This window comes from Varroa destructor, unplaced genomic scaffold (genome assembly GCF_002443255.2).
Source record: "Varroa destructor unplaced genomic scaffold, Vdes_3.0 BEIS01000004.1, whole genome shotgun sequence".
Classification (NCBI taxonomy): domain Eukaryota; kingdom Metazoa; phylum Arthropoda; class Arachnida; order Mesostigmata; family Varroidae; genus Varroa; species Varroa destructor.
The window spans coordinates 10,733,745-10,761,000 of record NW_019211457.1 but is presented as its reverse complement, the minus strand read 5'-3'; the positions used below and the strand labels follow the sequence as shown (position 1 = coordinate 10,761,000).

The window sequence follows — 27,256 nt, the reverse complement described above, 5'->3', positions numbered from 1 at the left end:
AGTGTAAGCCCAAAAAGCTACCAAAAATAATGTAAACTAAAGACCCATTATCAATTCATTATTCATCTCTTCGATGTCCATAGGACTTTATTATTCAGTTGCCACTCACAGTATATTTGTATTTAATTGACTGTAAAAGTTACACAACCACATAATTATCGAAAAATAATTTTCAGTGTTATCAATAACGATTCGTCATTAACAATCCCGCTCATAAGTTTATTATAGAATTTATGCAAAGTGCATTATGGTCATAACTATCTTACCGGTTCGTCACAAAGTGTAGTAAAAATACAATTTTTTTCTGGGATGTTCTAACAACAAGAGACTTAGAGACAAGAGTTTCGTTGCATCTCCACCTTTCAAATATAGCTTTTCTTCCATCACTCTCCTTATAATGGCAGCCTATATCCCTCGGTCATAATAGACGTTCCAGAATATAATAATAATAACGTAAAAAGGATGTAGCATTTATAACAGACATGCATAGTATTAGCAACACCCTAATAGTGGTACTATCTAAACAGCTTTCATACTCATCCATAATCTGTTTGGGAATGTTTATTATCACCGGGGAAAACAGTAAATGAATGGAGGAAGCCTTGTTTTTTTGTTTTCCTCACATGATACAGCAGCGTGTCCGAAGAAGCGCCGACCCAATATCTGCCTAAGGGCACGTACAGAAACGATGGCATCCACTTCTTTTAACCTTGTACAGATCACCTTTTACTAGAGCATTTTATTGGGGAATTACTCTTGTAGGCACCGATTGTTTAAAAGAGACCCAGTGTGTGCCAATATAATCTCGATTTCTTTTTGCAAGACGCACATAACTGCTATGTTAAAGTCACAGTATAAATTTACAGAGGGAGTCTATATTTCTTAACAATGATATTATAACGACAGGCTGTATTAAATAGAGAAGGACTGTGATTTATTTTTGCAGAACGAAATTTGTGTCTGATGTTGCACGTCGGAATTAGTTTACGCTTATAATGGCACGGTAGCTAAAGGCTCCGTCTAATCCTGCGTATTTCGTTAGACTCCTACTGTCTGGAAAACGACGCGTGGCTCACTTAGCTAAACTATCAAATTTATGTTGACGTCACAATATAAACAAAGCAATAACAAACAAGATTAGGTTAGAGAAAGATTTTCTTTCTCTCTTTCAAAAACCAGGATCATGCCCAGTTCATGATGGATTCGATAAATATTGGAACACACTAATCCTTCCTTGTTTTGTTTGGCAAGTACGTATGCATTTTGAATAGATGCTTGTCGATTGACTTGCTGAGAAAATAGTTATTGGTGCAAGCCGCTATAAAACGATGTCTTAATGCGGCCGGCCGTACGCAGTCTTTCTTTATGTATAATCAATAGGTAAATGCCGATGTACCTATCGTACTTCTTTGTAGCTTTTCGCAACTGTTCGCGTGACACTGCGCAGACGCAGATCCAGACTACTGCGATTTGTGAGCTTTTTATGGTAAATGCAATACGCTAGATATTTTTTTTTATTTGTTTTCTTGTTTGACTAAATTTATTGCTCGAAGAAAAACGGTCGCACGCAAGATCGACTACAATGGTGCTTCAAGCGAACTTTTTATACTTAAATGCCTGAGATGAGACCGTCCTTCATAATATGTAACGACTCATTTGTTTAAACTTAATTCTATTTCTAGATACTGGTTGACGATACACGGTTTTTTTCTGTTCGTTTGAAATTTAATCGAACGTTTACATAAGATGTCATATGAATCTTGGTCTTTAAGTAAATTAGTGAAGATCGACCATTAAGGCATTCCCTTCGAAGTTACTTTGATTCTGTATCGAATATTTCTATATTATCCCTATTTTCAAAATATCTATTTTGTGTGTGCTACATATGTAACGATATATAGTCGTGTTCGCGTATGTGTGTGTCTCATCGCGCAGGTACATCATAATTAAGAGACGGCAAAAATTCTTCGCATAAACTGTCATGTGAATCCGTCAGAGTTGATTTGTGTATGTAGTGTGCTCAAAGCCATCGTAATAGTTATTAGATAACACTGTTCATACTTATTTATCATATTTAGATACAGTGCTTGCTGCAGTGAAGATACTGAACTTCCTCGCCCACACGCAGATAAAACATACGATGCATAGATCATCTGCAAGATTTTTCGGTATAGTCCGGTGACGACCACTTAAGTGGTGATTTTGCAGGGCCATCATTGGAGGATATTTATAAATGACAAATATCCAGTCAGTGGTATTCATGCGTGAATAGCGGGAAGCCTTTCGCTTGTTTCTTGCAAAGGAAAACTTCGATGTTTCGTTACCGTAAGTTCTTGTTTATAGGCTGCTGTCTCTCGAGGATGAGACGTCAGTTGGCTGGAGTGGTATCGGCATGCAACGCGCTCACTAGCGGTAAAACCACTTGTGGACAGTCAGGCTTCATAGCTGAAATTCTTCGCGCAAGCGTCTCCTGAAAGTTAACAACAATTAAAATTGCTTGCCTTACAAAAGGGGGCATAAAAAGTATGCTTTATGCAGCTATATTTTATTAGAACGTAGATAATTATCGACGTCATCAACATAATATATCGACGTTAATAAAACGTCCCATAGCTATTTAAACGTAGAGATCCACTACTATCGATAAATAATAACATCACCCTTTTAATACACACTATACATCCAAGCTGGCCTTTATCGTGCCACTTTATTTAGCAACTGTGGATACAGAACCTCATGTAAAAAAAGGCAAATATGTAATTTTGCAACAAGCACACTTAACATGCGGTTATCGACTATTGCAATGAGAAATAATGCAATGCACTAGTAGGAATGACTGACTAGGTTTCGACCTCCTTTCCTTCCTCAGTGCTGTTACAAATAAACGTCATTTCTTATCATATCTTACAAACCTTATGCGCATCAGTAAGGTTAGAACACCGCGGTAGACAGGTAGCTAGAAGTCCAGCAAGTAATTTAAAGCAGGCGAGTCGTGTTCGATTCTGTACCTGCTCGCGCCATTCGGGTAGTTGGCGAACATACGGCCATGCTAAAAGGACATACTCCACCCCACCGGTCCATTGTTCACCTATAATGAGCATACCATCTTGAAACGGGGGTGAATGGTAAACTAACTTTCGAAATATACTCCAACTGATATTTTTTATTTGTATTAAAATGAATTATTCTGTAGAGCTGCATTATGGCACGCATCCTTATAAGTAAAATCTATTTTAACGTCTACGATGCAATTAGAATTAGGATAGCGTTTATATAGGCAGTCTGCAAATGCGTGCGCCTTCACTACATTCTATATTTCACATATCGAGCGCATCGTATAGACACTGACCTTTGAGCAGACCCTCGACATGTGAGGTAATCTTCGTTCGAAATTCATCAAGAACAGGATGAAGCCTCTTAGAAAACGTTGGTGGACTCGGTTGCGAGTGATGCCGTCCTGCCCCTCCTTGAGCCACCTGAACTGCTCTTAAGCGCTGCTGCAGTTTAGCTTCCATTCGAGTGAGATCTGGAGCCGGCATATGTGGTGCTAACTGCGCGCGCACCGCCTCTTCCGACAAAGCACGTTGAAGCAGGCCTCGCAGTTGTCCCTGCAATTCGTATAGCGTATTTAGCAAAAAAGTAACTTGTCGTCCATCATTGTAGGTCAAGCGAATGTCAGTTCTACGTTGCGTATAAAAGAACAAAAAAAAGTGTTTGACATTTTCCTTACCTTATTTAGGGAATGTAACTGTGCCACTGGGTCTGAGGCTCGTTCATCAAGGCCATGAAGCGAAACACGGAACCTTTTTGCTGGTGATGAGGGACCACGAGGGGTTCCACCGACACCGTCAACCAAATCCATCTGAAGACGTTTGCGGGGTGAACGGAACTGGAGGACTTTAGCTGGAGATTTGACTTTCTTCATCGGGCTGTTAAGACGATATAGGAGAAATGTATTGGTTAAAGAAACATTGCTTGGGATGCGAATTAAATGTAAAAAAACAGTTACAATTCTTAACGGGCAAGTGATAAGAGCACTATTGGTCGAATCCATTTATCTCAAGCGGTTTACCAGTAATAATATAGAACAAGAGGTTTTAGCTACGACGGAAACTATGAAGAAATACCTGATGTTCTGTGAGCTGTATCGAGCAATATTGATTGGTGAATGCGGCTCGAACGATCGTCGGCCCCGAAGTCGAATGACCTCCTCATCCGGAGAAACAGCTGAAGGGTGCGACTCCATCCTATAAACCATTACAATACAAGTTCATGACGGAAAAGCAGACAATGCATGTCAGTACAGTACGATTATAGTAGATTTATGTATACGATACGTTTTAGACCTCTGCAGCGGTCTGATAGCGGCCGGCATAGTGCTGACATAATGCAACTTCATTTGTACTGTTTGCTTAATTGCAATGCCTTCCGTGAATAGTTAAAAACTATCTCAGCTTTCAGCGTCAGCGAGAGGGAAATTACAGACCTTTCCAGATTAAGCATATTCGATATGCCGTCATACAGTGGAGTAACGTCGAGCGGTGATAGTGGCGTAAGAACGGCTCTGCGCTCCATAGCGCCGGAGAAAAAGTGAACAGGATAATCCGTTATCGACTATAAAAAATTTGCTTAAGAACTGTGCCTTTAGCGAATTTCTCGTAGAATTGAATAGGACACTGTAGAGACCACCGTATGCATTGAGTAGCAACTGCAAAACAGAAGTTTTACACACTATGTATTAATAAGGGCTTGCTAATTGTAAACTGTAAGGCTTAGCACAAAAGATTAAAATCAGAAAATCTAATTTATTAATGCGTTCTTAAATGCTTATCTTCGCTACATAGAACAGCCATGTTTTAATTGTCAAATATGGTTACAGCTGACAAGTCGCTTGGGATGACATCATGACTTATGCTATATTATTAAATACCTATGTTATGTTTTTTTTTTCAATGGCATAGCATCGACTCAGCTACGCACGAACTAATTATGAACAATCTTCTATGCAAAATACTAAGTCGGATATTATTCATTTTGCACTATTGGTTCATATTACAAATATACGGATATTTTTATGCCATGTGTTTGTGAATACTATTTTTTTTTATTTAATTTTTTTCTACTGGTAAAAACGCATTGGTTTACTATTGTGGCTACACGAACACAGAAGCAGTTGGCCAGTTGGATTAATTTTTTCTATGACGGCACAAATATTTCAGTCAACGGGCTGTCCTATTACCACGGTAAGGAATAGCCTGTTTTATCATTTATATCCTGTTTAGGAAACAGGGTAGCCTATTGTCACGATTTTGCGTGTTGAACTTCTCAGCTGTTGATCGTATCGCATACGATGTAGCAAAGGCCAGAGATCCCCGTTGGATTCGGTTTAAATTTGTTTCGCATACATCTGCTCCATTTACCGTCTGCCAGTAGATCGTGCCCCAATAGATCCAACCTCATATGAGTAGAGCGAAAAATAAAGATGACAGCATTATGGCTAACATCGAATTCTTAGTACCCAAAGCTTTGCTGTACTACGAAATCTTACTCATGAAGAAAACTTGAACAAATGTTGTTGTTGCTGTTGTCGGTGCCAGTCTACCTATGCCCAAATGTTCGATTAATGTAAAATAATCTCCATTTTACCCTGTTGGTTCAGAATGGTAAATCTATTGGTTACTCATTAGGAACATTCGTTAAGAGGCACATGTCGGTGCCCCCGGAAGCCAAGCAACCATATGTTGCTATGCCGATTCATTACTGTGCCGGTTGCCGGACTGCCGGTAGCTAATGCGAACGAACTCAGCCTTATATCGGCAGCAAGACTGGCCGCATCAGCTGGTGCCGATGAAGCAAACAACGAGCCGAGGGCTACCAGCAGGAACACATGTACGGACGCGAAAACTATGTCGAGTTTCTATTTCGGGTTCGAAGAAAAGCCACTAGCCGAGATTTACTCCCAGAAAGAAAAAAGAGAAAAATGCATGCTTGTCAGCCTTCTTCGGGACGCACAAACCCTTCAAGGGGCACAGCGCCTACAGGCGATTGCATATATTATTCAGCCATCGGAGGTTTGAATACAGCAAACAGCGGGGCTAGACTACGAATATATTAAATATTGCCTTCATTTAGCACTTCGGAAGATGTCAACAGTCAAATCAATATGAGCTCTGTCGTAAGAGAATATTTCGGTTCCTACCCTCTGCTTAAATAATTTCTCTGTACTGTTTGATACATCATGCTATAGTCTAGCACCTGCTGAAACTGCCCCGATAGGATTATTTTGTGAGGAGTCAGCCATTTTGAGCACACGTAGATGCCGGTCATCTTGCCATTAATTAGGTCAGGCCGTCAGGCCGCGAGGACAGAAGCGGATGAAAAGGCAATGAACGACGTCAAAGAGCTGATACGTGGATTTAACCTCCTTATTCGCTGTGTCGGGTGTCGCCGACGTTTACTGTTTAGTGGCATCTCTCCATGTGAGCGCAGTTGTGCATACTGGGACGTATCTGTGTCGGATTAGGTCCGCTTGCCTAGTAGGTTTGACTCGCCCTTTAACTACTACAACCACAAACATCACCATTGCCGACATTACCAGAGTAAAAGACAGCAGAGAGGAAAAAGCTGATAGGTGTCGTCACACACGCATTGAGATAGGGGCGGCCTAGCGCTCCAGCGTCTCAGCATGAAGAATAGTCCCGAACGCCGGATTTCGGAGTGGGGCTAGTGGATTAGCCGTGACCCAGAACCTACAGTAACGCACAGCTCCTAATGCCTATTACATGCCCACATGCATGTTCTCCACGTCTCCGGACACTGTCTTCCTCATTTTAGCCAATCCACCTCTTGCTCCCTATAGAATGACAGTAGCATCCAAAAGTCGATAAAACAGATCTAGCACAAGTTCAAACACGGAAGTACAGTTCTCTATAGGTTTGGTTTTAACCTGCAAAACGTGTTAATTACATCTGACTACGTGATGCTGAGTTCTGTTATTCGACTTTTACTGCCTTCCAACTTACTTTCTTCTTAGCTTGGGATGATTCTCTAGCGTCATTCTTCACTCTTCTCGGTTCGAAATGCATCTTCCTCTCCTCCTGTATTCTGATGTTACAGTCGGTAGTCATTACTCGGCCATTTGGCCATGGGATCTCATGAAACACGTGTACTTGTCCAGAAAGCCACTCGTTATCCTCGGGGACTTGAATCGCTGATAAATATTGAAGGCAGTACACAATTAGCTCGTTTGAGTGAGCAGGAAGGATTTCGCCAACGGCAATGTCAACTAACTGGACCTACGGGCTTTTACTCTCTGTGTGCCCTGTTCACAGAACGTAACTGCTCTACTGCAGTAGACAGCACATTATGATTACGATGCAGCACCTTCAACTAAATACTTTTGTACATTTGGTGATTCACATTGGCGTAGATCTCATAATTGATAAGAAATTCCTCTACTAGAGAGACTTAGGGTCAGAGCGATCCATCGTCCTACTTGTTCGGACTTTGTCGTTCTCAGCATTAAACACCGGTTGAAGACTTTCTTTTACGCGCTAAATTAATTAATTACAGCAACATGACCTTGAATTGATGGACTTTAACTTGTTGGCGTCGAAAAACTCATTTCATACATACATCCATTCAACAACAACTTAATATTCCGAAACGAAGCATGTTATTAAGCTCTTAATGGTTAATAGTTGAAAATTAAATTCAAGATTACACTTTTGCGGCAGTTCTACGGTTTGATTATTATGCAAATTGTAATTAGTGCATCTTCAGATTCACGAACAACTTTCATGGGAAGTTTCATAAAAAGAAAGATAGTAAGAAGCTTTATAACAAGAAAGGCTGCTGTAAACGCCTTTATACTCTGTCCGGTGCAGAGAGCATTTTCTCGAAACTTAACAAAGTCTGGTACATTTCTGAATCGAAGTGTTTTATTGAACACCTTACAGTTAGCCTTATAATGCAATTCTATCTATAAGACAACCCTGCATGCTCAGTTCCTCGTTTGCCTCATACTCTTTTTGTGCTGTTTTTATATACGATGTATGGAAAAAAATGTTTTTAAGCTTAAGAATGGTGAGATTTGTAAACGGGGTTAAAAATGAACACAGTGACATAAAACACTTCTCCTGTGATGACAAACACGGACCCAAAAAAAAAGTCTTAGCTTTAACTCAATCATTAGAGATTAAGTTATCATAAGTATATTAATAAGCGTGCTACTATATTCCCTATTTGTATTCGTCGGCTTACGTGCCAAAACGTTTTTCTTTCGAGTTTCTAAGACAAAGAGACGATTCTTTAAGAATCCGAAGTAGAAGTGAGGGGGGAATCACCGTGATAGGTATTTTTTTAAATACGGATGTGTTAGCCCAGCTTTATTTACCGAGACATGTTCTTACGAGTTGGGGCAAAAAAGTCTAATGTACGTGCGCAATGAGATGACTGAATATACTGTTAATATTATAACAAAGGCGAAAAATCTAAAAAATTAAGAAAGGACAGATTTGCCTTTTACATACCTTATTCAGCGTAAGCAGACTCATCCAAATTGGTAGTTACTTCGAATGAAACTGCGTTGCGGTCTTGCTAAACGCTTCGTAAATTATATATAGACAGTCGACAAGTACGCGATCGAAATTATTTGCAATAATATTCGGTAAACGTAGCGCAATACTATGAAACATTCAAGTATTCGGCCTCATCCTTGCGCATTAAGTGCTATGATCATTTGACATCCATGGATCCAATATCATTTGCGATCGTTATCTTATTTTACACTTTCTTCACCATTATCATCATCATCAGCGCTACTAATTAATTTTCATGTCATGTAATTTTCCTGTCTGTTCATCTACACGAAATTCTATTGTTTAGTGATATCAGGAACATTCTGCCAATTGGTGCGTCTACTATGACGATGTAGATCTAACAACGAAGTTATTATTTACGCTACGTATGTTGCCATCTTCTGACCATCTAAACTTTGTCTCTTCCTCTCTTCTTCTCCTGCGACGCGCTGGTCGCCCACAAGAGGACCCCTCCAAAAATATAGGCCGGGCACAGACTGTGACATAAAACGAATGGCACCGGAGCTTTCAGGCATAGTAGGTGATGGAGGCAGTGGTGATAGCGAAAACAGTATCATTCAACCACTAGCCCCTCACAGCAACTTTTCTCAGCCTTGAGCAGCGGTTTTCTACATCCCCAGACACACAGATACACCCAGACACAACGCTATGCTATCACTCTGGACTAGACGAGCACAAATGAGCCTTTGGTGGGATAGTTGTCGGGCAGCCGGCGCGGTCCTTCGGTCGTAGACACTCCACCACGTCCAGGCGCTCAGGCCGTCGTAGTGAGATGACAACGATCTGCAGCTGGTGTTTTGTGGGGTACCCATAGTTGGCCAACCAAATAAGCCCGAGCATGTACACACAGCCAGTCTGTTTTGTCCTGATAGATCCTGATGGTTCTTTGGGTGTTGTTGTTGTTGATCACACACAGATGCAGACATTCACAGTATGTGTTGATAGACTAGCGACATCATCAACAAGACGATATAGCAGGCATCACGCAGCGTGAGGCTCAAACCGAGGATTGCTACTACCGAACAATAACTAGTACCAGCAGTTCGTGAATAGGTTCTGTCGACGGCGATGCAACCTCTGGCTCTCCGCTACCAGCGCCATGACGCGCTATTCACCCTCGTGCTGTATCGTCTAAGACAAATTCTGAACTGAACTGGATGTTTATATGGCCAGACAGGTCGTTTCATATAGTTTATGTACTATAGAAAGGCCCACGGAGCTGCCTTCTGGGGATAAGTGCTCCATCAGCGGTTAGACTGTATTCCAATAATAACTGGACAATAATTGAGTCTTTACAATTACACGTTAATAAAAGCACGGGTATATCTGATTGGATACTGAGTTTTGCCCTCATAATTGCTAATTTAGTCGCTTGTTATCAACATGTATATTATAATGGTCCACTTAGTATCGTTGTATTGTCCAGCCGTAATGTATTCTTAATAATAACAATAGTGATTTAATAAATAATCACGTCCTTTACCGTCTGTGCGGGTCATGCGTGAGAAACTAATATAAATAATACTTTTAGTCAGCACGTTCGGTGGTGATACTGTACAAGCTATCTGATGGAAAGCACAAAGTGGCAACCGTGTTTTCTCTGTAACGTAAAACTGGGCGGCGGTTCCTGCAAGTCAGGCCTTTGCAGGAACTAAATAAACAAAAGGAACGCTGAGACTGTCCTGTTATAACAATGAAACGTAGAAGACCACTGTAACACGTCACGAATATTTAACGGTTAGAAAAATAATTATCTTTGTTCGATCATTAACCTCAAGGCTACTTCCCATTGTGACTTCAGTCTACCTAACCAGAAACTCTTTTTTGTCGCATCAAGCGTTTTCTTTATAACAGACGTACGCGCTTCTATGCATGGGCAACAGTAATTATTGCCTTTAAATCCAAAATCAGATAAGATGATCGATGCTTGTACAGGGTTTTGATCACTATCCGAAAAGAAAACAGCTATGTCTTCGGAATGACCAATTTCGCGTCAACTGCTCAATCCTGCAAGCAATTAAATGGCGCCGTATATAACGATGGGCTCACATGATGCAAATTACTCTCGTCAATAGAGAAGCATACATGACGGTATTTCTGATATAGCTCTTTTTATAACAAAGTACGTGTTATGTTGATAAAGTGCTTTGTAATCAAAAAGTAATTGTGTATAGAATTGCTTGCAATTTACGAACTTTCATAGTTATACTGTTTTGACCAAACCGATCTTACCTATCTAATCCACGCAACACCATTGCTGCACGCGTCACACGTTCTTCAATAACAAAAACCCACCTGTATATACAAGATTTCGACCAAAAAATTGTACTTGATGGGATTGATTATGACTTTCTGCTGTACAAACTGGTTGGCTAAGGTATTCTTGCCAACACCATAAACAACACGGTATCTATATGAAAGATCTTTTTTGACAAAAATCGAAAATGACGCTTTTCTGCTCCTTAAAAAGTTCCCTAGAAGACATGCATATCGCTTTCGTTGTACGGAACCTCTGCTCTTGGTGTCAGTTGCTCGCTCCAATCCGACGTAAAACATGCCGAGTACGCTGATGATTTTCAAGTCTTTTGTGATCTGTCTACTCCGCTATGTCATGTCACACATTGTAAGGTACAGTGGACGGTATCGCTTGACGCTGTCGATGGGTAAGCGTGTGTATACCTGGAACCCCAGCATGACTTGATGCATCTTGACATATTCTCCTAACCATAATTTACACGCGTGATTTAGGTATTCACGTACGCTAATACTGGGATGCAACTGATCTCGATCGCAGCAATTTATATGAAAACATCGTCAAAGCTCTCCCTAAATAGGAATACAGCTCTGTAAAAGTTTTTGTGTGAGAGAATCTTAAGAAGTACTAAACCGCAACGGGTTGGCCTCATTTGGATGTTTTAGTTATATTTCTTAGTTTACTGCTGGTGTATGAATGAACACTCTTCTCTGTTCAATACTGATCCTCGCAGGCAATAGGCTACTAACGATAACAGAGCTGGGCACCACCAGGAGGAGAAGGAGGGGCAAAACTCCTTCGTTTTCTATGTTGACTTCTACGGTGAGAGATAAGACGATTAATTTCTAGCAAGAACAGCTATAATTATTCTTTTTTGAACTCTTCATTTTTCTGTACGTGCAGATGCGGCGTTTCTGATAGATCAGGTGAAACAGCAGATACGAAGCGTACTGTTCCTCAAATATTGAAGAACGGGAAACGCAAGAGCCGACCATGTGAACCAAAGTTAGGCCCACGTAAATCAATTCATCGAAGATGACATAATATATTGTCAGAGACTGCGCCAAACGAAAGTTTACAGGCGTGGGCGAGACACGATTTTTGCTATTCACTGTATTGATTTCAAATCCGAACTTATATATGCATTGATCAGACATTTATTTCTAATAATCTGAAGCCTCGCGAACGTGAGCTTCAAAGCGGGCATCAAATCGGCCGCCAGTGGTATTTAAGACAATGAATGGGTCCAACTTCTAGGTAACCGCCGCTTGCATAAACCATCAACGAAATAATGAATTACCTCATTAATCTGTTGGCTCAATCTGTTCCATTATTGCATTTTAATAAGGAATTATTCAACAAAGCCTAGTACATGCGCGATCGATGCTTAGCGAGAGTTACTCAAAATTTAATATACGTATTGTTCAAACCGAGCCATGTAGAACTAAAAAAAGGAGTGTCTATGAATATACATCACACAACATATATTCTGGTAAGGGTATTGACTAACAATGGAAATTGCTAAATGTAATTTATTTAGTAGATACGCGTAAAAGTACAGGTAAAAAAAAATCAACACTTACCTCGATTTTAGCATGAACTACTATACCTTCTAAATAAGTTTAACGATCGTTGCTAATATTAGCGATCTAATAGAAAGCACGACTTCGTAATACTTTTGCAAATTAAAATGATATACGTTATTGTATGTCTTGTCCGAATAGAGCAGCCACCTGCAACATGGCGTTGCACACGTTTTTCAACATGTAGTGTTATGGTTCATTTTTAACTGATACAGACTGCCGGGTTGGCACATGAACAATCGAATGTTTGACACGGGCTTTTCAATACCGACTTCGTGCAGAACACACACATAAAGGCCTACAAGTGGCACTATTGTTACTTACCAGTGTTCTTTAACAGATCCAGATACAGCCCTACTTCCTACGCAAGTTCTTTTCGCAGTATCGTTTTTCCAGCGGCACACTCATTAACTCACTTATCTCTCAGCAGCAAGTGACCTCATTGGTCCACGTTCAAGTTATTTTTGGCGCAAGCAAGGTACTGATTAATGAACACTCTTCTCTGTTCAATACTGATCCTCGCAGGCAATAGGCTACTAACGATAACAGAGCTGGGCACCACCAGGAGGAGAAGGAGGGGCAAAACTCCTTCGTTTTCGTATGTTGACTTCTACGGTGAGAGATAAGACGATTAATTTCTGGCAAGAACAGCTATGGAACGAACATTAGCGTGCAGTAGACGTTGGCTCCATCGCACATTTTACACCATTCCAGTTCACGTTTGCCTGTCGCTCTGAGCCGATTGAGTTGACACCAATCGTCAGGTACTGACGGACGGGGACAGGCACCGTCTTTCTATTGCTATTCAAAGAGTGCTTCGCCTTTTACTGATACCTCTAGTTCATGGAATTTCAGCACGGTCTTTACTTTAACCAGCAGAAACCTTCCTTCGGGAGCCGTCCTTTGCAAAAGTAACCCGGTCCAAGCGAATCCGCTTGTTGCTGCTGCTGCTGCTGCTTGGCAATATCGACTACGACAGCCTGAGAATTCGCTACTGCCGCTGAACTATCGCTGGTTGTGTTGCCGCTAAACATCAGCGCGTTGGTAGCGCCACGGCCCGCCAGCCTTTGGCGCCAAAACACCGAAAGATGGGAGCTATGGAGAGGGTCCGGGCAGAGTTTGCGGTGTCTGCTGTATCAGAGTGCGGTGTTTCCGTGCCAGTGTTTGCGCGTATGTGTGTGAGGCTCTACATGCTGTCGTTGCTGCCGCTGCCGCTCGCCTGAATAGAAACCATACAGAGCCCATAGAGGATTGTCAACTGACTGTACTGTGAAAGAGCACGGCCAAGCCAGGCCAAACCTTGTTGTTGTTGTTGATGCTGCTGCTGCTGCTGCGCCGCTGGTTCGTTGATGATACTTGGAGGCGCTGTTGAGGCTGGATCGGCTGTCGCCTGCTGCTACCAGCAGTAGCTCGTCGCTTAATCGCGCTTGTCCGTTTGCGCCTGCTCCGCTGCCGCCACTGCCAATGGGCTGCCCCCGGAGACCAAATGCAGTCAGCCAACACCATTACGAGTGGCATCGCTAAGGAAGTTTTTTCTATTTGATTTTGAGCTGACTCTTAGCTACTCTAGTATGTGGCCACCTTTTTTTCTGGGTCGTGGCACTGGTGCATTGCTACAAGGTTAAGTAGCGTCGGCGCACAAAAGCTTCAATGTAATAAGCAATGTTTGCTACTATGAAAAATTTGAGGGATGGCAGTCTGCCGCCAGTGGATTTTGTTTCGCTCAGCGCGGGCGCGGTTTTAGTTTTTTGGCGGAAGCTCGCTGGCGTCGGCCGCTGACTCTTTAGGCTTCGAACGCACCGACACGTATGACTGATGGCCAAGCGTTGTTAATCATCACAGTATGATTGTTGAGAGATACCCTAAAGGGGGAAGTGAACGAGACTTCAGCTGCAAACAGTGTGAATGTTGGCGCTAGTCGCTTGGAAACAGATACATAAGTAGAGTTTACATTATATGCATAAGATGTATAGCCTACTAGATACGATCTAAGTAAAGCGCTGCTGTAACGTTATGAACGTCATGAGAATTGTAGGTGAGTTGAGAGAGGTTCCAGAGGTCTAGGAAGAGACTGCATCACAATTTGCCTCTATGGAAATCAAAGCAATAAATAGATATGACCGATACTTAGAATGCAATATAACAATAAATATAATTGCCTTTGGATTCGAAGCCATCGGCCTTTCACGACAAGTTTTCGCAATTATGCGAGACATCTATGTGAGAAACTTCACACTGTCGTCCTGATACCGATACTGAAATCGAGTTGGATAAACAAGTCAGCGGCAAATTTACATTTCTTGGACCGGACACAGACGCACAAAAGCCACCTATTTGTCATCAAGAGGCGATATGTACAAAATTAGTCCCATCTCGCGCTATAAAGCGAAGATTTACTTTTCATTTCAATTTATCTAGACAATTTAGAAAAAACATGCTGAGACATAAACTTGAGTCATGAGGTGTCTAGGTGGGATTGAAGTTAACTCGTTGGAGCGAATTTAGAAAGGATTAGTCCTTTTTGCGTATATCTAAAAGGATTTTTAATTGCTACTAAACCTACAGTTTAATGTTCGATAAATATAAAATACAATTTAAATAATCAAAAGAATGTTTTAGATTTTAGGATAAAAACAGTAAAACAATGTTTGAAGTGTGGGCTAATTTGGTGTCTAAAGGGTTTCCGTACAAAAAGGCGTGTTGAATGCGTGGTAATAGAATAGTGACCTATTCAGGGTTGAAAATAATCTTAAAAAATCTCGTTGCCTGAACTGTGGACTTCCTTGTAAAGGTTACCGGTCTCCTGTCTGAGCGGCGTCATTCACGCTCGTTCAAAAACAACAAGTGAATGATCAGCACGGTCACAAAACACTAACGTGAGCAGTGGTTCCGAGTTTGTGGCACTATAGCGAATCACTGAACATGCGTGAAACATCTACTTTGCTATTAGCGGGACGTCTTTTCGATAAAAATCTCCGGACATCATCAGAGTGGAAGCAAGTATTTGTGTTCACGCATGATAGTAAAGCACGCTGATGTTTAACGCGATGGCTACGAGGCCGTAGAAAGTATCACTGAACAGGCAATCAAGTTAGACTACTTGTCGTGATAGTCATCAATAAGATAGAAAAAGAGCGCTTGAAACATAACCTGCACAACAATGAAGAACAATTAAATCTTTTTACTCACGAACAGCACCGTTGTCCGAAATGAAAATACGAACTCTTCATCGCTGCAGCAACTGAATTATAGAAGTTAAAATCTTATACTAAAAAAAGCTGCGCAGTAGAGTAATACTTGTGGGCCTAAAACGTACTTTCCAGAATCTCATATTCTCATCGACCGCCTAAACTTGTCTACACGTTAAATTTCAACATATGTTGATGAGTGTACTATTCTGACATGATTCAATTGCTAAAAAACAGAAAATCAATTCACGCTCACCTAGAGATAGTTGCCGTTTTTTCGATTTTTTAATATACTGGAAACAGAACTAATGTTACTTGTTTGTATGTCTCTGAATAACGTTACATTTATGCACTATAAGCTGGTATACAGGAGGCCGTCCTGTGGTAACTTCTAGCCTATACCGTTTTTTTGCAAAAGACTGCTTGACTAGGCATTTGAATCCTCCACTGTTTTGAAAGCTGATGGCGGGAAAAATAATTATCCATCGGATCCGTATATTTTCTATTCCATTCAAATTGTTCTGGTAAGCTGACATCTAGGTGTCGCCCTACAGCTGATGTGTGAATGTGCTAAGGTGCTAAGCGTGATACCGTCATAAACCTTACATCTGGTGGTATGAATCAGCATCATTAAATTGAGCAGTGTACCTTGTAAGCTACAGAAATTTGATGGCTGGAGCATACACAACATAGACAATGAACTAAACACCCTTGCAAACGTATCGTTAATACGTGAACCCCCTGGAACCCACTCGGGTCCTTTACTACAAGAGTAAACTTATCTATTGACGTTCCAACAGATGAAGACGTCCACGCCCTTACCTTCAGCAAAACGAGAAACATAAGGTAAACACACGTAATATTATTGATCAAATAAGCTAGTGCATTAAATAGGCTATGCTGTGAAAGAGTTTTACCCGCTTGTATTGAATGCGTTTCTTTTGAAGGAATAACGAACATGGAATATGCAGTTCTAAAGACTTCAAGAGTATTTCTGACCGACGTAAAATGATTCCTTTTTTTTATACAGATAATAAAATTTTTTGACTATATCAGCAACCAGAGTGCATGAGAGTGGTAATACTCTGTTCAGCTAACGTTCATATTTCTGTCACGTCTAACGTGCTCAAACCACAAAAAGAAATGCGTGCCTTCGAATCCCGAATGGTGACTGGAGATTTAAAGGACCATAACAAATCTGATTCTTGGCTAGGGGATTCCAGGAGAAACTTGTCAGCGGGTTTGCGATATATCCAAAACAAGCGAATAATTCTTGCAATTTAACTTCTTATAAAAAAACACTTCTTCTGTACGTGGGCCCCTAGCAACGGACGTCATACTTAGCGGCACCCAGAGATTTTCGCACCAGAACTGAATTCGACTACAATGGGTGTCAATAAGAAAAGAAAACTTGGGAGCCTTTCTTACCCCGATGTAACCAGCACGGATGTGAAAACCGGCTTGCATAAGGAGAAAACTGCATCCCCAAGAGTCTACAAGCAGACCATAGTACCTCTGTGCGTTTAGAATGTTGCAAATGTTCACCAAGGACGTAGTCATCGAGATCGTAAAGGTTCAAAAGACACGATGTAGGACCCCTTAGTGACAGGGCCGAACAAACAGTGATCAGTTATCCTGTTAAATGCCGATTGCCAAGGATAACGAGCCGTATGCCTGGCCCTTGATGTAGAAGAGTCGAAGTATATGATCCCTTGTTGCCTTTAATATAATGTATTGTGAATGAAGCAGTGGATGAGAGCAATTAAATGTGAAAGAGCCGGTCTTGCAGGTTGTCACCTTTATACATCCTCGGATCTCAAGACCAGATGCATTAGAACCCAAGAGAGAAATAATCTCTCTGAAATATAAAGCCGACAAGATACCTTGACCTTCAACCCTCATGGAATTAAGGAAAGCCTAATTTTCTCTAATTCTCCAGTATAGCACTAAACAGGGTAGGCTTAACCTCATTCTATTTCGCGTACCTCTTTATAACATAATGACATCGGCCAACCTGTCATTATGTATTATTTATTATATTTATAATATATATATATATAATTTATATAATATTTAATAATACAACAGTAGTAATTTGTGATTCAACGAGACGAATTTACTTTGCTTAGGTATGTATAACATATACATATATATATATATATATATATATATATAGGGCAGTATATATACTGCCCTGCAACACGCGTATACGAAAGTTGTTAATAATGATTTTCGGAAAATCACTACAACTGAATATAAATACAATCAGCATATAAATGTTATTACCATTATCATCACGATAATTAGTGGACGCAAGGACCGAAATGTCTAAGTTGAAAGGCTAAGTCAATTCGATGATGGACGAAACGGTCGACCAAGTTGCGAAGCTAAAATCTGTCGTTATGCATTTGAGTGTGAAAAAAAAGTGGCGACATTACCACTTCAACGGTTGTAGAAGCTGTGGATGGGTGAGCGCAATTAGCATCTTTCTCAACGCATCTTTCGAGGAAGCGTTGCAGAGATATGACGACGGCTCGATCATGTTGGGAATAATTGTACGATTTTGTTACAGCAAGTTGTGGGCGACTATCAACTGGAGATCCCCACGTGCCTGAATAGTCGGTCTAGGCTAGAACATATTAAGTAGGTAGCGTGGCCGACTTTATGGTGCATATGAATATATAAATCTATTTTCGTCGTCATTGGTAGATATGAACAAGGTGTTGCTTAGATAAACATTAGGCTGTAGCAAATGAATCTGGCAAGTTCTTACATCGAAAAACTTTTAATGTCGCATCAAGCGTCGAAAAGGAAAAAGCATATGGATGAAAATAGGTTAGTTTATCCCAGGAATGATGAGTTCACAAGAGAGCATTTTTTTTTTCGAAGCCATGCGCAAATGTTTAAGGAACAGAGGATTTGCAGGGAAGGAAAACACATTGCCGCAATTGAGGAAACTATTCACGAAGGAAACTAGTCAAAGGTTCTGTCAGCTAAAACTGGCTTTTTACATGTACTGAATTGCAGGATTATAACTAAAATACTGAAAATGCGGGAGTAAGTAAAAAATGGGTCTCCTGTGTATGGTTCTGAACTAGTTGGAAAAGCGCGTGCTGAACGTGCGGTTTGCGGAAAACCCGCCGAGATGTATTTGAATCTCTACCGCTAACTGGAGAGTGACCAGGCAAGATGGCACTGTTGAGTAGGTTCGGACGTAAGGTAACGACAGTTCTTGCAATGGACATTACGGGCATTTGCTACTGTAACATTTTCGCCGGGAATTCATGTATCCCGCTATCTAGAATGTCTCAGGATTCATGAGCCGTTGGCATAGTAATCGAAAAGCATGCAGTCTAGTTACTTCAAGACAACGCCAGATCTCATATGCTATACCTTGAAGCAAACGAATATCCAACGTTGGCTTCAATTCACACACTGTCCCAATATAAGTCCGTGTGATTACGGGACCTTCTATGCCCTCGAAGAAAACAAGTGGTTGGCAGAAAATCTAGTATCGATTTACTTTGAGAAGCACATATGGGAACACAAATGATAGCCGTATGGTTAAAGTCGTACAACAACTAAAATTAGGAAATACATACATTAAAAATCATCACTACCATGCGACTACTTCAAAAATTTCGCTTAACTCGCTTGGTGTAACAATCTAATAGCTTTTGTGCCAGTGCAATTGCGTCGTTGCTAGCTGACAATTAGAGATTGTAAGGCATTTTAGGTACGGATGCGATATGCTTGTTGTTGTTGTAACGTCTGCTAATGGAAGTGCATGTTTTGAACTAAAGTGAAGCGTACAGCTTAATGGTATCGCATTCAAGGTGCCATCTGTAGCTGACAAAAGTGAGCTAGCAGTTTCTCACACAATAACTTTTGCGTTATCAGGTTTCCAAGGTAACATATTACGCATGTAATTTTGCATAACGCATAATTTTTTTTCACATATAACTTATTACCGGAGAATATTTGAACAAGAATGGAACTAGAATCGTGCCATGTTATCAGTTAATGAGTCGATTTTCGATAATTTCTCTTCTCTCTGGAGTACCGGTTTCCTTAACCTGAAATAAAAATTTGGCCAGGAAATTCCCTGACGACAAACTTCATTACTAACTTGGTTAACTCCTTTCAACTGGTGTACCGTTCAGCAACCTTGATTACCTGATGTAACGTTTTTTAGTTTTATACTTACTATAAGAAAAATCAATTACTGCTACTAAATTATGAGACTTTCATAATCTACTTAGAGTATTTCAGTTTTCTTTCAAACGAATACGGTCATTAATCCAAACGCAAGGGATGATTTGTGCCTAATGCTCATAACAAATGAATCTATCACAAAGTTTCTGCTGTGCGTACTGAGATAGTGAGTCCGTTTGTTCGTAGAAAGGGATTTTATTCACGGTTGAAGAATAGGTTTATAGTCCTAATTTAAACAGGCTATTTTAGTGCAATTACAAAAGGTATTATACTTTCTGAGAGCCTCTCTGTATCCACATGTCGGAATCCTCACGCTTATGTTTTAATAGTGAGCTTTATTGTTTAATTTATTGCTCTATAACTCTAAAATGCTGGTAATACAATTAGGTAAAGAGGCCTAGTAAATCAAATTAACGTACGCTAAATGAAAGGTTACAGGACAAACACTGGACGACCGCAACATTATCCAGATTTGTAATAATTACTTTATTGATAAGATTCTTACCTGTTCAAGTTACTGAATTCATGAAGTACTGCGTCGGAATAACAGAATCGTTGCAACTTACCTCTTTTATTACACAATAAACAGAGGCTTAGGCTGACTAACAAAAAACACGGAAATGCCCTCACCAATAAAAGTCGGGCCGTATGCTTTGATATACATCTCTACATGTTAGACCGCATTCCGTTTATACCGTTAATTTGGTTCAACTACGTAATCGCCTTCGTGTGCCTAATAAGCTGGATACTTTTTTTACTACATGTTTACACTTTATTATAATGTTACAGTGTACTACCACGCAACTCTTAAACTATTGCTTTTAACGAAGATGAGTTTGCTAACGCAGATATGAATTTGTTTATAATGACACTCATACTATCGTTCGCTGGTGATGTTGTTAACGCTTTTCATTGAAATCGGCCGTTATGCCACGTACACACCCTGCAGTAACTTAGCATCCGTTCTATTGATCCGCGGCCTCTGACTGAAACCGTCTATTCCGATTATACAATACGATTTCGATGTTTACTTAGCTTCTTCGAACACTCATCCGAAGAAACACGATGTTCACTTGTGAGAAATATGAGATAAAAACGTATAATATTATTGCTATTCTAGTATTGCTGATCTCTATTTATCAGCTTCAATTAATTTACAGTAAAACTGCTCGCTGGCAAGACATCTGCTTGACACCGCGCGGATTCACGAGACGAAGCGTAGATACAATGCTATGTCATATATTTGATTGTGGAGGTCTGTATGTCGGTGACTGTCACCATCTGATCTTTCCTACACAATCCAATAGCTTGCATTGACAACGTGTTCTTACGTGAACGTGTATTGACGTGTCTGTTGCCACCGCCATAGGTCAAACATCAGATGTAGCCAAATCAAATCTCAACAATGCTGTTCGAGTTGATAATGTTTCCTTCCTTCCTACTGCTGATGTTGTCGCTTGTGCTGCTGCTGCTGCTGCTGTTGTTGTAAATAATTGTTGATGGATTGCTGTGACAGGGTTTTTTTTTAAATGATGACTGCAGCCGATTTCCGCTCGTGATCTCTACAGAGTTATGAAGGCACAATAACGCTTGCGAACTAGCTAGAGTTCGTGCTAGCTCCGCTTTTAGTCACAAGTCGTAATAACTACGGAAGATAACTAAAAAAAAAAATACATTTATTGTATTGCGTATCGGGCTTGCGTACTGCACGTTCTTTCTTGACGCTCGCTGTTGGTGTTCTGGTGAGAGTTTCTTTAATTTAGTTGTTTACTTGTAGTGGCAACTGTCACTCACTGTGGATAACTAACTGATACTCGAACTGGTAGCAGTTATTGTTCGGAAATCTCTATTCGTGGCATAATAATTTAAGACTGTTTCAGCTTCTAGCGACGCTCACAATGCCGATGACTAATTCCGACAGGGATGTTGGAAATCAGGTCGCTTCCGATACTGACGCTTACCACAACGGCGATTCAGCTTTGTCGGTTTCCCAAAGTCTTGATGAACTGAGTTCCGTCCCAAGTTCCCCATTATCAGCATCAAGTCCGGCACACGGCACCCCGATCAGATCAAATGCCCTGGAAGGCACAGATTCTTCAAAAGGCAAAAACAGAAACTTCCACGATGAAGCACATAACAAAGATCTAGACCAAGCAGCTGAAGACCAAAACGTGAGTCATTTTATATAGAGTTTGTGAAAAATGGGAATACTTCAAAGGATCATTAGTGATTTTGGAGCGCACTGCCTGAGCTGTGGTAGTTTTTGTGATTATTTTCGCTCGGGGGCTATTAGTGTTGAGAAGCGTAAGTAATGGGAAAAATATTTTTCCTTAAGGTTATCAAAAACGTGTCAGCGCAGAGAAATATCTAATCCTAATGTGGCGCATTCTGTCACTTTGACTATCTGTCTCGTAGAGAGCTTATAGTAATTGTTCACAAGGAAACTTTAAATTGTGCATAAGCGGGAGTGACCAGGATGAAGTATGTTGTCTGGGCCACACGCGTTTATGGAAAACGTTTGCGTACTTATTGGTAGATCTCAGTGTCGGAGTTTAATGTAACGCTTTTGATAAAAAAAAACCGAGTGCATATAACCAGTGTGTCGTCTCTAGCAGTCAATTTTTAAACGCACATTTGACTAGGCAAATATGAACTTATGAGCCGAAAATAAATAGCGAACCCTGTAAATTTGATTTCTACGCTGCCATAACTACACATTATAGAACATAAGTTTTGGTCATGCTAACTCTGTGTTACGTATTGTTATGGGTCACTGGTAGCAGTTACCAGTACCGAACATACTACAAGAGTTGGCTATTTTAAATTATTTATTTACCCAACTTAGCCTGAAGACGCACGCCATTATTTCATACTTGATCTTTATTTTTTCAATGATTTTCATTTCAACCACAATACCCATCAACTCACAAGAGTCGATGGACTATTAGGACAAATCTTCACAGTAAGCCGAGTAAATCGAGTCGAGTTCAGTGAAGAGTCCAGCTTTAGGTATCACAAACTAACTAGATCTTGAAGATCCTTCCGCCTGTAACGAGGGCTCTATAATCCTTCGTCCATAAAATGTTAAATAGGATAATTATGCACGAAAAACATGCTCGACTTGTTTTACAACGTGCACGACATAACAGCATCAACAAGGCAACTTCGTGACGAAGATTGCGGTCTCAAAGTTTGTAATTACGTGCCTCGATAACTGATAGGCACCGCAAAGTTGGATTACTTACTAAGAACTATTTGTGCTCAAAAAGAATCACTGCTGAATGCCGGCGAAGTTCAAGGGATACACCTCATTCATTTCTCTAATACTCGTTCGTAACTTTTCTTCGTTCGCATCATGATGATAGTCAGTTACTGTAAATATGGTGTGGTTTAAGAAATAGCTTAATCTAGGGATACTCTTTTATCTGTTTTAATCAACACCGACGGTGATTTTCGTACCCAGCCTAACTAACTTGGAACTCTGCGAGTAACTTGCGTACGACTTTATGTGCGAGCTATATTCGGTAATAGTCCACACCAAAGTTATAGCCTAAGCTGAATTATATACATCGAATTCTATGTTCAGCAATGCTTCAGACGGCCGGCTTTAAGGTTTACGTCCTGTGCTGTCATTGCTTTAGAATGTACGTTCTAATATAGGCCACTCGTCCCAGATCCCTAAGCTTAGTACGCCGATTTCTTCATCTAGTTATCATGGAGATGTTATACAATATGTTTTCTGTTGAATTCTGTGTGTGGAATATCGCTCTTTGAACAGAAATATTCGGGCGGAGCCGGTGAGTAAAAAATCACCAGTTTATATGTAAAAATATCGATTGAATCTAGTTATTCATTTTATATACTGTTAGGCTTCACAGTTAATTAGATATTATTAACAGATATTATTACAGTTAATTAGATATATAGATATATTCTAGAGCATCCTGAAGCAACAAATTTATCCCTCCGTCCAAATTAGATATAATTTTACATACGTTTTTCAGTTATTACCGCAACATACTCTCTTTTTTTTTGGTGTTGTAATTGAAAATAATGCATTACAGGAACGAGCAGGATCATCGGTCAGCGTTTCCGATGAGTCAGCTTGCTTTCAATCCGCCGCTTCAGATAGCCTCCCGTATACAAGTTTGCCTTGCGTTCCAGAGCGCGGCAACGTCCTGGACGACGAGCTGAGCAGGCCTAACAGAAGGGAAGCACCCTACAGTGGTGTGCTACAACAATTGGCTAGAGTTTTTCAGGCCGAACTTGAGTTCGAAGTTGATTATGCTGAAGGAGACGATGACGTTGATGAAGATGACGAAGACACGTATATCGACATTGACTCGGATGATGAATACGATGACATAGACATTTATGACTCAGATGGCCGCACCGATCATTACGAAGATTCTGAAAAAGGTCCGACACCAGACGTAGACCCTTTTATTATATACTTCACTTATCAGTATTTTATGTCTGAAGCCAAAATCAATATGACCTAAAAACATTTTTGCTCATAGTTATCAACAGTAATAATCCTATACAATTGTACTCTATTAAGGGATTCTACCTCTCCTCTGATTCATAGAAGTTCCAGTCGGCTTTTGAAATGATCGTTTCGGCTGCCGTAACTATTAGAAGTATATATTACACCTTGTGATGCCTTACAAAGAGATCGCTTTTAACGTTAGTCCAGGCTTATATTCAATTAACTTTGCTATCTAGCTCATCCTATCAACTATATCCGCCGCACGTTGGACTCGGTTTGAGCGGGAAAGAAGATCTGAGTTCTAAGCTGTAAAAGATGCATTTGTTCAAATGCCAGTAATAACAATTTCTCCCTGAGAAGCAACTAATTATTATTTTTTTTACTTTGTGAAGATGATCGAGAGGGTGAATTTGCAGACGACTTGGAAAAGACAACAAAGCTCTTTGAAGGCGCTCACGTTCTGCGACAACAGGTTTGCAACCCATTTTTTTTCTCTAACAAAGCTTTGGCGCTGGCACGTAATGACTTCGACGCTTCCATCTCTTTCCGAAGATGCGATTTGCACGCGATTTGTAAATACGAGTCACCATACGTTGCTCTAACGGACAACTACGTGCACTACGACAATTCACTGACACTTACAGATAAACAGATGGTGTCATGTTAATGCTTTACAAGATTTTGCCTGTTTGATATATCGTTATGCCTTCATCCAGCACATTCTTTTTCTACTCAACAATTCTGATCAACTATGATACCTCAGTTTGCCTTTTGCATGACTCTGACGTCTCGTTCATAACCTCGTTTTCAGGTTGTTGCACAGTTATGCTGTCCACTTTATCAGCCTCAGTGGTTTGACGTCATTGATGTGATGCAAGAAGCGGAACTGCAGGCTGAACTTGGCCGAGCGGAGGAAAGTTCAAAAAGAGAAATTCCCAGGTATGCACCAATTTCATAATGGCGTTATGTTACCAAATAAGGACAAACTTTCAAACACATAACTTTCAGACTTAATCAAAAGCTAAATACCTTCGCACAACAGCTCCATTATTATCACAGTGTTTGTGTAGTTCGTAGAGCGTATTAAATGTGTGAAATTTAATGATCTATGTATATGGTAAAGCTCATCGAATTTTATGTCGATGTGCAGATCAAGGAAGTTCCGTAGTGCTGCTGCTCAGTGGTGCATTTAGAATGCAGAACTGATTCAGAAACCTAATATGTGTATAAATCGATTTTAAGTGTCTTGTCATATATATATACTGCTACCAGCAATAATTGGCTTATTGCAATCTATTCGACAACAAACACCCCATTTTGTACGAAGCTAAGCTTCATTTTCCTGGAAATTATAATGTGAACGATCCTGCTATCATCTTGCTACGAAGGTATTTTTCAGCATGTAGTCATATACCCCTCACATTCATCGTTAGCTGGCATCCTCGACACATGTCAACCTTATAAGTGTATAATGCCGTTTTGCCATAATAAAAGGCTCATAATACCAGGGTGGTGTCGCATGGCCAATTCCAGCGTCGCCTGGCTGGCTCCTACTAGGTCTCTCGTACCATCCTGGAGCTCATGCAAGGTGAACTTCCGCTGTCTATACCGTGTTTTTTACGCTGCCATTTCCAGAACCAGTGGTGATAAGCAGCGGTAAATCTGCGTCTTCTCGGCCCTTTGCATCTCTACATCCGGCAGCTTTTTGAATAGAAGGGCCCTGTTGTCGGAACCCCTCTCTTGCTTAAGTTTCCATTTGTAGACATGTTGAGCAAAAAGCCTAGTTTATTCGAGATCTTCTTATTGTGCGCTCAGCCAGACCGCTGTATGGTGGATGCCCGACCACTGTCTGAACGTGCCAGCGCCATTAATCGCGTTGGCATTCCGCATTGCATCAGAGATCCTGGGGGGACGGTACGAAGCTTCTAGTACCGATACCACAGCGCCAGGCGTCGCCTGCTGGGGCGTTTCAGAGGATTCTTCACCCAAGAAGTTCAAACTCACCTTGGTTGACACCATTGACCGTTATCTATTCAGGCAGTATCTCGTAACGATCTTTGTTGCGAGTATGAACACTAGCTTACGTTTGAATCTATTTGTCATCGCCACTGAAACGTGAGGTCTTTAGTTACACACTGTTATTTTTGCTGAAAATTTGTTTATCCAATTTTTACCAGTTTTCGATGGATTTTACCAGCATTTTTGTTTTCGAAAAATAATTACTGAGCGCTTATTTTCAATACTAGGGCTGATATCTTTGCCTCTAGGTTCGTTGTTCCCGAATGACGTCAGAATCATCCTATATCCGTGGATAATAATTACAGACGTTTTTATTTCCTACGACGTCTACCTATGACGTGTGGTCAAAATGTCGGGCATTTTAACATATATTTTAGATATAGGTTGAGCAGCAGGTGAGATTTATCTGCATAGTAACCCGATAAAAACACGTGACAGTTAACAGCTAGGAATGCGCTGGCACGCCATTATGATAACTGGGCACGCCTTCGTTGCGATGGAATAGTTTGAGAATTAATTTAGAGTATAACGTTTTTATTAACGCCGTAATGTATTGTTTAACACTTCACTAACATAAACTAAACCATATACATGATTTTACTTTTCTTGCCTATTGTGTAACCTTATATGACCTAATTCAAAGTATAAGTACCGTATGAATGCTAAAACAACGGTTATGTTTAGTAACGAGTTAATAACAGGTTGGTAGTAACATAAATCATGATTATTGGCTTCAGGTTGACGTATCACCAGTTACCTAATGCTGAAAAGACGCTGCCCGCTTCGTGGGAAGGCACCCTCGAGGATGCTGTTTCCAAGCTCTATTGCACAGAAAGCGTTATCGAACGAGAGTCAAGTACGTGACAATACGGTATATTTAAACGTAGTACAGCATTAGGTTGCACATA

The 27,256-nt window shown here is 40.5% G+C and overlaps 3 protein-coding genes across 18 annotated transcripts in view; 1 reads left to right on the top strand and 2 right to left on the bottom strand.

Moving 5' to 3' along the window:
* Positions 1-54: 54 nt before the first annotated feature.
* Positions 55-13,383, bottom strand: LOC111249135 (uncharacterized). Of its 13 annotated transcripts, XM_086987416.1 has the most exons (11): positions 12,438-12,690; positions 11,111-11,279; positions 10,833-10,895; positions 8,532-10,607; positions 7,023-7,210; positions 4,487-4,708; positions 4,128-4,247; positions 3,731-3,929; positions 3,350-3,608; positions 2,913-3,106; positions 55-2,470 (listed from the first exon to the last, which is right to left on the bottom strand). In XM_086987416.1, the coding sequence occupies exons 6-11, from the start codon at positions 4,573-4,575 to the stop codon at positions 2,369-2,371; spliced, it is 963 nt and encodes a 320-aa protein (XP_086843542.1). In that variant the 5' UTR covers positions 4,576-4,708; positions 7,023-7,210; positions 8,532-10,607; positions 10,833-10,895; positions 11,111-11,279; positions 12,438-12,690; the 3' UTR covers positions 55-2,368. The 13 variants fall into 13 exon arrangements, with proteins under 13 accessions (XP_086843542.1, XP_086843540.1, XP_086843541.1 ...); XM_086987414.1 differs by having other exon boundaries at positions 10,833-11,279; XM_086987415.1 differs by lacking the exon at positions 10,833-10,895.
* Positions 13,384-19,369: 5,986 nt separating this feature from the next.
* The window catches only part of LOC111249132 (uncharacterized), a 14,177-nt gene continuing 6,290 nt past the window's right edge, over positions 19,370-27,256 (top strand). Inside the window, exons 1-6 of one of the 4 annotated variants that reach the window (XM_086987410.1) lie at positions 19,370-19,483; positions 21,721-22,011; positions 23,905-24,259; positions 24,722-24,801; positions 25,141-25,268; positions 27,086-27,204. In XM_086987410.1, the coding sequence (XP_086843536.1) occupies positions 21,739-22,011; positions 23,905-24,259; positions 24,722-24,801; positions 25,141-25,268; positions 27,086-27,204 (955 nt within the window). In that variant the 5' untranslated portion in view covers positions 19,370-19,483; positions 21,721-21,738. Of the gene's footprint in view, positions 19,535-21,187; positions 21,583-21,710; positions 22,012-23,904; positions 24,260-24,721; positions 24,802-25,140; positions 25,269-27,085; positions 27,205-27,256 lie in introns of those variants that run through there. The other 3 variants (XM_022802560.2, XM_086987409.1, XM_022802563.2) reach the window with 3 other exon arrangements.
* Positions 24,122-27,256, bottom strand: part of LOC111249136 (uncharacterized) — a 24,623-nt gene continuing 21,488 nt past the window's right edge. Inside the window, exon 7 of the mRNA XM_086987428.1 lies at positions 24,122-24,250. Within this exon, the coding sequence (XP_086843554.1) occupies positions 24,220-24,250 (31 nt within the window). The 3' untranslated portion in view covers positions 24,122-24,219. The remainder of the gene's footprint in view (positions 24,251-27,256) is intronic.

Excerpts from the sequence above, each read along its gene's own strand:
- LOC111249135 (XM_086987421.1), bottom strand. The coding sequence starts at position 4,575 with ATGGAGCGCAGAGCCGTTCTTACGCCACTATCACCGCTCGACGTTACT. Across the intron at positions 4,248-4,486 it reads AATATGCTTAATCTGGAAAG|GATGGAGTCGCACCCTTCAG; the intron begins GTCTGTAATTTC and ends AATGGTTTATAG. Across the intron at positions 3,609-3,730 it reads AGTTACATTCCCTAAATAAG|GGACAACTGCGAGGCCTGCT; the intron begins GTAAGGAAAATG and ends TACGAATTGCAG.